The 11,604-nt window shown below is 41.4% G+C and overlaps 2 protein-coding genes across 2 annotated transcripts; one reads left to right on the top strand and one right to left on the bottom strand.

Annotated features, from left to right (window-relative positions):
- The first annotated feature begins 4,598 nt into the window (after positions 1–4,598).
- LOC108649416 (protein-glucosylgalactosylhydroxylysine glucosidase) lies at positions 4,599–7,478 on the top strand. The gene is made up of 6 exons (XM_089257055.1): positions 4,599–4,716; positions 5,003–5,370; positions 5,429–6,116; positions 6,214–6,723; positions 6,781–7,271; positions 7,331–7,478. The coding sequence occupies exons 1-6, from the start codon at positions 4,628–4,630 to the stop codon at positions 7,378–7,380; spliced, it is 2,196 nt and encodes a 731-aa protein (XP_089113181.1). The 5' UTR covers positions 4,599–4,627; the 3' UTR covers positions 7,381–7,478.
- A 139-nt stretch (positions 7,479–7,617) lies between these two features.
- Positions 7,618–11,499, bottom strand: LOC108649415 (U4/U6.U5 tri-snRNP-associated protein 1). Its single transcript, XM_030386154.2, has 6 exons — positions 11,139–11,499; positions 9,860–10,827; positions 9,249–9,796; positions 8,413–9,183; positions 8,127–8,352; positions 7,618–8,068 (listed from the first exon to the last, which is right to left on the bottom strand). Exons 1-6 carry the CDS (start codon positions 11,383–11,385, stop codon positions 7,913–7,915), a joined length of 2,916 nt encoding a protein of 971 aa, XP_030242014.1. The 5' UTR covers positions 11,386–11,499; the 3' UTR covers positions 7,618–7,912.
- Positions 11,500–11,604: the final 105 nt, after the last annotated feature.

Raw genomic sequence — 11,604 nt, 5'->3', positions numbered from 1 at the left:
ATGTATGTGATTGCTGCCAACTTTATATATATATGTATAGAGTTTAAAATCGTTACATTGTACGATTTACTATCTAAAATACAAGAAGCATAATTTTCACACGCGTTTCATTTTCGGGTGCACATACACAAATTAGGCAGAAAAACTTTCAGAGACCCAAAGCCGAAAAACGCAAAGGCTGTATGCGAGGGCTGCTCAAGGAATTAATCGTAAAAAAACGTAGAATAGAATTTCATAAAACATCTCAACAGCAGAGTATCCCATCTTTGCAAAATAATTGTAGGTATTTATAGTTCTTATATATAGGAATAGGAATACAATGACCTTCGGCCTTCCCAAATAATTATCTCCAATTGCAAGCTATTTTTTATTATTTGCTGAAAATTTGTGAACTTCCGCTTTGCCTTTCGTAAATGTGCAAAGCGACCCTCGCATCTACGATTATTATTGTAAGCATTGTTAAAATGATTGTAGAAGGGTTGTTGTTGTTATTGTTGTGTGTGGTGTTAGTGCTGTTGCGTGGTGCGTGGTGCGGCGACGACGACTAAGCCCATGCCCAATGCCTCAAAAGCGGAAACTCATTGGCAACGCTTCGTTGCGTAAATTTCTCAACGCGACTTTTCGGGCAACAGGTTAAAAAACAACAAAAATAAAAGCACAAAAAAACACTGCAAAACAAACAAGAAAGAAAGCTCTAGTCGAGACTGCTCGACTACGAGATCCCCTGAACCCTACAAGCAACTTATATTTCAAAAATAATTAGCAAACACACACGCACACACACACACACGCATACATACAAACTCACGCGCGCACACACACTCACATATATAGGCGATTGCGCTTGGGTTGCGCTGCAGTGTGGCAATATTTTGAGAACTTATTTGTTGAATAATTTAATTTCTAGACGTACGATCGTAATGAAACTTTCAGAACGTAATCATAATGTTTAAATGTATGTATGTATGCATACCGAAGCACAAGTCTCTAGTATTTGATATACGACTTTTACAAAGATGAGGGTGAGGGGGTGGACTTAGGGGTGGGGGGTAAATTTTAACAAAAACCGAAATTGTATAAAATACATCTTTATATACATTTTAAATTTGGATACTCTAGCTTGAAAGATGTAGGAGATATAATTTTTTAAGTGATCTTCGATAAGGTTTTTTATCGATAAAAAAATATCGGAATGAGTTATCGTTTTTTAGTGATAAACTCGATCTGCGCGTGATATATACGGACATTTTAAAAAAAAGTTGAAGTGTCTAGCTCTTATATCTTCTGAAATCGACGCGTTCATACATACGGACGGACGGACGGACGGACGGACGGACGGACGGACGGACAGACAGACGGACAGGGCCAAATCGACTCAGCTTGTCGCCCCGATCAAGAATATATATACTTTGTGGGGTCTGCCACGTCTCCTTCTGCCTGTTACATACTTTTAACAAAACCATTATACCCTGATTTCCCATTTTCAATGGGTTCAGGGTATAAAAACCAAAATCTGTCGGCAAAACCACCAACAAAATGGCCGGCGACTAGACAACAACTAATGCAAAAATAAAAGAAGAAAAACAACACACAAATAAAAAGAGAAACAAATATTTTAATATTTCAGTTACGCTTCGGTGAGCTACGACATCGTGATAGGGAGGCTCTGCATAGGCATCTTCAAATATAACCAGCAACATGAGCATTTTGAATTGCCAGAGCGAGACAGCTAGTTGGGTAAAAATAAGAGAGAGACAGCTGTATGTGTGTGGGGGGAGGTAAAGCCGCAAAACAAAGGGTAGATCACAGACCCCATAGATCTGCGCCAGATTCGAATCTCGTGCCAAGCCACCACAAAGCGGCGAAAGACAAGCAACAGCAACTACAACAACAACAACAACGATGACTGTACCTGCCAACTACTGGTATATAGCCCGAACACCTGAGCATTTCTTTATGGATCTTGAGCAGAAAACCTATCACGGCGTAACGTCATTAAAATTGGGCTACAATAGCAGCATAAGTTAAGATGTAAGGGTTCCCGATTGCTACCAGACCCCCTGCTCGGCTACCAAATCATGAGGCCATATCGCGTATAGAGTCTAAATTGTACCTGTTGCTCGTGCCATAGCTACATACATATACATATGTATGTGTGTATGTTGTTCTATTGGTTACGCTTCGCTGTCGGGGCAAATATTGCATAGGCGTCGTAGTATTTGATTTTGGATGGTAGTGTACTACATGAAAGCATCTATGGCTATATGGTTTCTGCCTCTACATGTCTCAAAGCTTCGTTGCATGTGTGGATTCTCACGTAATTAGCGCGAACAACAACAATGCCATATAATTAGCCCAGCTGCAAAGAATACTTACTAAGAATTATGCATACTACAAAAACAACAACAACATATTATTGTTATAAAATATAAAATACGCAGGTGCTCGCTGGGTGCCTAGGCCACCCCAGAGCCCAGCAACTGTTGCTGAAGACGTTTTGAGATGAACCAGCTGTGATAGTTAGTTAACCGTTTAATGACTTTTCTTTTGAGAGGCCTCTGATGCCATTGGAAGATTTCCCATAATTGTCTCCATTCAAGATCACATCTTTCGCTGTGCATCGCGCCTAATCTTTGGTCTAATTATCTGCAATTTTTCCAGCTCCCCGACTGGGAGAGGTTCTCCCTTTCTCCCTTTTATTCGCTCTTCATTTAGACTATAGGAAAACAGATGATTCATTATTATACCTATCATATAATAATATAATGCAAATATAATAAATAATAAAATTGAACTAAACTCATCTCAAATTATTAGCAGCTGATAAGAGAACAGAAAAATGAGATGCAACAAGTAAGAAAACTCTAGTCGAGAGTGCTCGACTAGATACTACCCTGAACCAAAATAATAGAAAAGCACATTTAGTATGGTTCAAATTTCAATTTCGATGTATTTAAAAATATAAATTAAATAGAAAACTCATTTAATTAAATAAATAAAAATTTTGAAACAATTAAAAGAGATAATTCCGACACGCTCCGGGTTTGAGCCCGAGACCTTGTGATCAAGCGCTGCGCTTTCTACCTTGACGCCACCCTTCTGTTTTAATTTGCAATGTCAAAACTGAAATAGATTCACTGCTACAGCGCCATCTACCAAATCTAAGTCAAACTAACTGCTGATGTGACTTTAAGAATGTGCAAGAACAACCAAACTAATAAAAATGTTAAAATTTCAGTTTCGATTTTTGAAAAAATATAAGAGAAATTTAATCACAAATATATAAAAGTTTTGAAGCAATTAAAAGAAAACTACAATACGCCCAGCAGGATTTGAACCGGGGACCTCGCGATCGAGCGCCGCGCCCTCTACCATGACGCCACTCCTCTGTTCTCATTTGCAATGTCAAAGCTGAAATAGATTCACTGATGCAACGCCATCTAGCAGAACTAAACGAAACTAACTGCTGATGTGATTCAAAGAATGTGCTAGAAGATGTTTGAATGTATGTGTGCACACGTATTGGAAAACTGCTGTTGCTGCAGCACGTGCGTTTGTTAATTGGCCAAACATTTTGTTATTTTTTAACGTCGATTGACTAAACCGAATTTAATGAAAGTTTCAGCATATGATCTACATATTCTATTGAATATTTGGCATTTAAAAGAAAACATCAAATCAAATCATTCACAATTAGCTATACTAGAATCTGACCTTCACTGGGGATTCTGGTGAATTTGGAGCCGGTATCCAAAATATAACAAAAACCGAAATTGTATAAAATGCATTGGAATATACTTTTAAAATTTGGAGACTATAGCTCTAAAAATGTAAGAGTTATAAATTTATAACCTATTGCTCTTGGGTTGCGCTGCAGTGTTGGCAATATTATGAGAACTTATTTGTTGAATAATTTAATTTCTAGACGTACGATCGTAATGAAACTTACAGAACGTAATCATGATGTTTAAATGTATGTGCATACCGAAGCACAAGTCTCTAGTATTTGATATACGACTTTTACAAAGATGAGGGTGAGGGGGTGGATTTAGGGGTGGGGGTAAATTTTAACAAAAACCGAAATTGTCTAAAATACATCTTAATATACATTTTAAATTTGGAGACTCTAGCTTGAAAGATGTAAGAGATATAATTATTTAAGTGATCTTCGATAAGGTTTTTTATCGATAAAAAACTATCGGAATGAGTTATCGTTTTTTAGTGATAAACTCGATATGCGCGCTGTTTTTACGGACATTTTAAAAAAAAGTTGAAGTCTCTAGCTCTTATATCTTCTGAAATCGACGCGTTCAAACATACGGACGGACGGACGGACGGACGGACGGACGGACGGACGGACAGACAGACGGACAGGGCTAAATCGACTCAGCTCGTCGCCCTGATCAAGAATATATATACTTTGTGGGGTCTGCCACGCCTCCTTCTGCCTGTTACATACATTTTAACAAAACCATTATACCCTGATTTCCCATTTTCAATGGGTTCAGGGTATAAAAATAAATCGAATCGTGCTCTCTTTGAGTCTGAGCCTTATCAATACGAATTCGCCAAATAGATTTCAGTAGTGCTTGAGCTGCCACAGACATTAGATGAGAGTGAACGGAATATGTTGAACTTGTCTTTTGTCTTCGTAATCTGCTTGATAGAGAGCGTCACTGCAAGTACTCCAGATGCTTACATTCTAAGAACACAAAGGTAAATAAATTGATTAATCACAAAAATCAATAGAAACTCAAACACTTTCCATAAAGTTATTAAACTACAGACCAGTCTGAATATAATATATGTACATATAATATAGAACTATATCCGGATTTCTTGAAAGTCTGGAAGTTATTTTTAACCAGAAAATCAACTCAACATTCAGATTCCATTAACCAAAGGCCGTGGAATAATTTAATATGATATTTGTAGAGTCGTTCATATTGTTGTTATAATAGATTCAAGAACTTAATATATCTATGTATGTATATCCACACAGTCTGCCTGCAGATCTTAATTTTATGCCTAGCCTGTCGAATGGCCATCTAGGCTATACGGTATTCGGCGATGCCATATTCATGAATGGCGTCTACAATGGCGCCGGCGGGAATAGCAGGCGTGCTCGTATACCCAATTGGATTAATATAACTGCAGAATTATGTGATCCAACTGGCTGTCAAATTAACAATGCACACACTGATGTCGGCTATGAGATGGATATACGAGGCGGCTATTTCAAATACAGAAAGGAATACTCTTCTCTGGGGTTGACACTGGAGCAACGCACCTATCCGCATAGATATTATAACAGAGCGCTGGTTTATGAGCTGTTAGCCTACAGAAATACGAGTACTCCATTAAATTTACGTGAGTATGTGTATAGGAAATCCTACATCTATTACCTACATCTATCTATCCCACCCAGACTCTCAGTACCTAAAGCTGAGCCAACATCCAGGCACTGCTAGCGATGCCTTTGATTTCGAAGTGCTCAACAATGGGAGCTTTGCTCTCGAGGATTACCGCATTCTGCGCGGAGTTACCAAAGTTGTGGAGCTTCAGCAATTCCAGCCAAATCCTCATGAAATTTACGTGATCTTCAGTGAGTCATTGGAGCAGCCACGTGTACTGCATTGGCCTGCGGGGCAGAGGGAACTGCGCCATCGAATCATCATTTGCTTGGATCGTGAGCAAAGTGTTGCCCGAAAAGAAATGCAGGATATGCTTAAGCTGAGTCCAGATGCAATGCTGCAATCACATATTGACGCATGGACTGACTTTTGGGATAAACAGTTCTCCATCGAAATCATTGGCAATGCATTAGAATTGTCGCGCATTGTCAATGCGGGCATCTTCTATATGGCTAGCTCTTTGCCAGCACTGAGCAGCAATCAAGCGAATGAGGCCTACGGCGGATTAAGCCCTACGGGCTTGGCACGGGGCAATTTGGACGCAGACTACGAGGGTCACAGCTTTTGGGACACGGAAATTTGGATGTTGCCCGTAGTTACGCAATTCAACTATGAGTTTAGCAAACAGCTGCTCGACTATCGCTACAATCATCTGGAAGGCGCCAGATATAACGCTCGGATAATGGGCAACAGGGGCGCCAGGTGAGGTATCTGAATAGGAGAGTAGGGATTGCAGTTGCCAAGAGATAAGACATGAGAATATAACTAAGCTACACTCGGTAATCCTCGTATTTTGTAGATTTCCCTGGGAGAGCGCTTTCACTGGCACTGAGGTCATCAATCCCTGCTGCGTGGAGATCGCTCAACAGGAAATACACATCTCACCAGATATATCCTTTGGCCTACAGAAATTCTTTGCACAGACGAATGATTACGCTTGGCTATGCCAGCGGGCCTGGCCCATAGCTGCTGATGTAGCCGAGTTTCTGGTCAGTCGCTCAGCCTGTGAAGACACCTGCCACTTCTTGAACGTCATGGGCCCCGACGAGGATCACAGCGATGTGAATGACAACGTCTATACCAATGCGGTGGCCAAAATTGCACTAGACTTTGCTGTTTGGGCGGGGAGTAAGTGCAGCAATAGCAGCACAGAGACATTCGAGCAGTGGCGTCAGCTCAGAGATAAGCTAGTCATATTACACGATGCTCAACTGGATTATCATCCGCAGCATTCGGGCTACACACTCGGCGAGACTGTGAAGCAGGCGGACACAATATTGCTCGGATATCCACTGCAATTTGACACCAGGTGAATGAGCACATAGTCCGCCTAACTTTAACTCATAGTGCTTCACAATCTGCGCAGTTCCACGCACCTCAACGACTTGCAATATTATGCGAACGTCACACGCGCCACTGGCCCAGCTATGACCTGGTCCATGTTTGCGGCCAATTATCTCTCGACGAAGCAGGATTGGCGTGCCCATGAGTACTTTGCCCGTGGCTATCAGAACTATGTGCATAAGGAGTTCAAGGTGTGGAGCGAGGTGCCAATCGGATACAATGGCTCCGCCAATTTCCTAACTGGCATTGGTGGCTTTCTGCAATCCCTTATCTTTGGCTATGGGGGCCTCAACTTCGCACGAGCGGGCGACACTTCGCAGCTTCAGCTCTCAACACCGAACGTGCCGCCCGATGTCCAGCAAGTCCTAATTAAATACATAAAATTCGCCCAGAGCAACTGTACTTGGACTTTTCAGTACAGTAGCTCCAATATGATATGCACGGGCCAAGGTAATCAGAGCTTTGAACTTCTTCAGGGGAATCAGCGTAAGCCATTGGGCCACAGTTTTAATGGTATGTTCATTTGCACTGCCCTAGCTTAGGTTTATCTAAAATGTTGCATATTCTTTTAGTGACCTTGAATAGAGGTGATCCGAATATGTACATCAACGTCATCAACTAATCTCCACGACAATTAGACAATACTTTCCGTCTTAAAAAAATCGAAATTTGAATATGACTAAAAATTTGATTTCATCTATCAAATATTCAAAAATATATACGATGATATTTTTTCCAACTTTCGACTATTGATATTACCCATAAATATTCGATATTTTTTAATTGTTAGTTTCCAAACATTCATATACTCTTGGTTTGGTTAACATAAGAACTCACATTTTTAAACAATATCAACAAATTTGAATTTCTTAAACAATATATTCCTTTTAAAAACAATTTCGGAACATTTCGTTTTCTCTTTTAGGACATTTGAAAAAAATTGGATATTTATGGCTTTTTTTGTTACGTCTAAGAATATATATAAGTTTTAGTTATTGAATGTGGAGCAAGTTGGGATTTTAAGAGGGTTTGTTGTATGGTTCTGAATTCTAACTTATGTGTGTATCAACTACAATAAGCATTTAGGTTGTGATTTTGTAAGTTACTATTGCATTTGGTTGTAATCTTTGTTGGAAAATTAATAATCCAACAGTTTACTTAAACTTAGATATTGAGGCGCCGCCAACGCCAGCGGTGGTTTTGTTGCTACCACTAAGCACCACATACGGGGTCTTGGTTTCCTTTTGCTTCTGCTGCAGCATGGTTAGTGTGCACAATGGCGTGTCTGTGGAGCTCATTGTCTTCATTAGCTGTAATGGAAAAGTATTAAAAATGATTTTCTTTAATATCATCAGAGTAAAAACTTACGCCATCTTGTTCCATTTTTTTAAGACGCTTCTCAATTTTATTTTTGCCTGGTCCCTTGCCATGGAATTTGTGGGACAAATAGCGGAAAGCCTCTTTGAGGTTCAGGATTCGACCATTGTCATCAATATAATCAAGTTTGACATTGGGCTTGAAAGATTCTTTATCCTTGAAGTCCATAATAGGACCAGCATGAAAACGATCCCGACGTCCGATTTTGTCATCCTCACTGGTAAAAACAAAAACATTCATTTCAACATCTAAATTAATGCAAATCGAGTGCACTTACCCAGCTGCTTTATCTTCAATAGAGTAATTCTTTGCCTGAAGATGTGCCATTTTTGTATTACTTGGTCGGTTCTTTTCCTCCTTTTCCAAATAGCCTTTAGATAGTGCCAAGCGCAACGCATTTGCCACACCAGCACCCACATCAGGCTCTTCATCCAATATGGCCCGCTCTTCAACATCATCGGCCAAATTATCCAAATCAGCGGGTTGCATTACTTCATCGGGATTAACCGAATTCCATGTGCCATGATTTAACGTGGGCTCATTCATATGCGTATCCATATGCTCATCCAACGCCTCGTCCCTGTCAAAGTCCATCATATCATTGGAATCCTCATTACGATTACCGGCCATGCCATAGGTGGGAATGTCACCCAGCGTTCGACAAAACTCCGCGGTGGCATTGAGCACAATATTACTGTCGGCAGATCCAAGAATTATTTCACCGGAGGCACTAGTCTCGTCCACAGGCTCGGGCTTAACGTTGTGCGTAAGGGACGCTACGTCGAGGGGCAGAGGTTTTTTTATGATATTTTCCTTTTGCTTAAGCTTGCGAGCCTTCGACAGAACACGCTCCAGATCATCATCTTCATGTTCCAGCTTAATTTGTGGTTTTGTCTCATCTTTCATGGGAACATCTTCATCTGGCTGACGCTGACTTCTATTACGACTGCCTAAATGTGAGGAGCCTGGTTGCTCTTCAATTGGTTCCAAATCCTCTGCTTTTAATTTTTGCCGCAATTTCTTAACTTTCTTCTTTGGCTTCTTAAATCTGAAAGGAAAACAAAACAGAAAGTTTAAAAAAATAATTGAATCCATCTGATCCATGTAGCTTACGTTGCCAGCTCCTGAACACTGAAAGTATCGGATGCTAATTTCAAATGCGTATCCTCCAACGTTTCCAAGCGCTTGCCAGCTAATTTCGTCTTGATCTCCAATAGCTTACGCCTGTGCTCACGTTCCTCCTCAACGTTCTCTCCAATCACGAAGTTCTTCCTCTTCTGGGGCTTCCCCTCAATGTCCTCATCGTATTTCTCGAGTATAGCTCGTTCAATTGGATTACCTAGCTCATCATATTGCTCTTCATATACATTATAACCATAACTAAGGGGGTTAAGCTTTTTGTTGGATACATTCTTCTTGTATCGTTCATCGTCAAGCATGTTGACATTAACCAAAGTATCACCCTCTTCCTCATTGAGAACGTCCTGATCCTTGAGAGTTAATATTACGGTTCGGCCCTCACCAAAGTCATCCATATCATGCTCAACACGCAAACCCTTCAAATTTCGATCATTATAGGCCAACTGACGAGCTTTTTTCTTCTCTTCTTCCATTATCTCGGCAACACCGAACGCCTCATCAAGTTCCTCCAGCTCTTTGGCCTGTTCCAATCAAATATTTACATTATTTGGGTTGCAATGTTATTGAATCCATGTCTTACTTACCTTACGCAATGCCTCCTCGCGCTCATTAACGACACGCTTGTTGCGGTCCACCCATTTGGTGACATTGTCCGTTTCCTCATCTGATTCGCCAAGGGTACGAATGCGTGCCAGTCGCTCTTCAAGGAAACGTTTCTCCTTCCGTTGCTTAAGCTTTTCTCGCAGTTTTTCGGCTTCCTTTTTCTCTTTGATATTATCGGCAGGCTTGTGCAAAAATTCGCCCCATTCGTCCTTGTATGAAGAGAGATCCTTATCGGCGCCAGTTCTTTTGCTATCCTGTTGACTGTCACTGCTAGCAGACGGTGCTGGCTTGGTCGACCCCGTGTCCACTTCAAGTGGCTTCAAGCCGAGCTTAGCACGCAACTTGTTTGTCTCTGCAATTGAAAGAACATCCCCGGCTCCATTCTCTGGAATAGGCGAATGACTACGTGAGCGTACACGTTCTCGTTCACGTCCAGGTTCTCGTTCACGTACAGGTTCTCGTTCCCTGTTGCCACGTTTACGACCAGCGCTCGTCTCGCCTTTGGGTGAATGGGAACGTTGCCGATGCGCTTGATGTGGGGCTATTGGTGATTGTGACCGAGAGCTGCCACGCCCACGCTCGCGCTCTTTTACTGCTCTCTTACGTGATTCGCGCTCACGTTCTATTTCACGCTCTCGTCGACGCTCGCGCTCATAGTCCAAATGCTTGGATATTTGTGGCGGTGGCGGAGCTGTAATTTCATGATCTCGATCTCGTGTCGATGGTTCACGCTCCCGAGCTGGTTCGCGATCACGGGCATGAGTGTCCCGCTCTCGAGTGGGTTGCTCGCGCTCTCGAACAGAGGGTTCCCGCTCGCGAACCGATGCATCACGTTCCCGTACCAATTCTCTTTCTCTTTCTCGAGTTGGCACATCTCGTTCCTTAGTTGACGATTCACGTACTCTTGGCTTTGAAACTTGTTCGATTGGCACCTCCACACAGTCGGAACCTGTAAAATAAAGTGAAGAACCTTAAATACAGCTTCAAAGTAATCTTTGTCTGCCCAATGGCTTCGTTGCATTTGTTGCCCTCTTTTTTCACTCACAGTTTGTTTACCTGAAAGCAACAAATAAAAAGAAAAGAACAACAAAACTTTAGTGAGTTCTGATCGCATAGAGTGCAGCCCCAGAGCAAATGCGTGGCACATAGCACATAGAATAAACCCAATAATATCGCTTTTCGTGTTTAGATATTGCATGCCGGGCACGCAGTTACTCCTTTCATGGGGCTGCACAGTCCACTAAAAGTTACGCTACTTACTATCAGAATCCGACTCCTCTAGGGATATAACCTCGCTCGGTCGCTCACGCTCCTTTTGCTTGTGGTGCTTGTGACGGTGCTCCTTGTGTTTCTTGTGCTTGTGGTGTCTGTGGCGCGTTGACGACGAGTCGTCTGTGAGATCCAGAGTAACATCCTCATCCGTTCCACGTTGTTGTCGTTCCCGTGAGCGTGAGCGATGACTGTGTTTCTTCTCCTTCTTATGTTTTTTCCCAGACGAGGAACCCATTTTAATGATTCTTTGCTATTTTTGTCAACTTTACCAATTTTATAAACGTTTTCACTGTATTCTCTTTTCTTTTTTATTATGCTTCGGGAATTTTTCAACACTACAGCAAAGAGTATGCGCAATATCGCAAACAAATATATCGACAAATATATCGATAAGATATCAGGTGGGTTTTTTTTAATAGTTAAGCACGAGAATTGACGAACATTGAGATGTCTG

This window comes from Drosophila navojoa, chromosome 3, assembly GCF_054131105.1.
Source record: "Drosophila navojoa isolate 15081-1374.11 chromosome 3, UAZ_NAV_1.0, whole genome shotgun sequence".
NCBI classification, from domain to species: domain Eukaryota; kingdom Metazoa; phylum Arthropoda; class Insecta; order Diptera; family Drosophilidae; genus Drosophila; species Drosophila navojoa.
Note: the sequence above shows the minus strand (reverse complement) of the source record. Positions and strands in the feature narration are given on the sequence as shown.

Bases quoted from the DNA above. Each gene is read 5' to 3' on its own strand.
- LOC108649416 (XM_089257055.1), top strand. From the start codon at position 4,628: ATGTTGAACTTGTCTTTTGTCTTCGTAATCTGCTTGATAGAGAGCGTC. The intron at 4,717-5,002 runs GTAAATAAATTG...ATATCCACACAG, and splicing joins TACATTCTAAGAACACAAAG to TCTGCCTGCAGATCTTAATT. The intron at 6,117-6,213 runs GTGAGGTATCTG...CGTATTTTGTAG, and splicing joins ATGGGCAACAGGGGCGCCAG to ATTTCCCTGGGAGAGCGCTT.
- LOC108649415 (XM_030386154.2), bottom strand. From the start codon at position 11,385: ATGGGTTCCTCGTCTGGGAAAAAACATAAGAAGGAGAAGAAACACAGT. The intron at 10,828-11,138 runs GTAAGTAGCGTA...TTTATTTTACAG, and splicing joins AGAGGAGTCGGATTCTGATA to GTTCCGACTGTGTGGAGGTG. The intron at 8,069-8,126 runs GTAAGTTTTTAC...TTTCCATTACAG, and splicing joins AAAAAATGGAACAAGATGGC to CTAATGAAGACAATGAGCTC.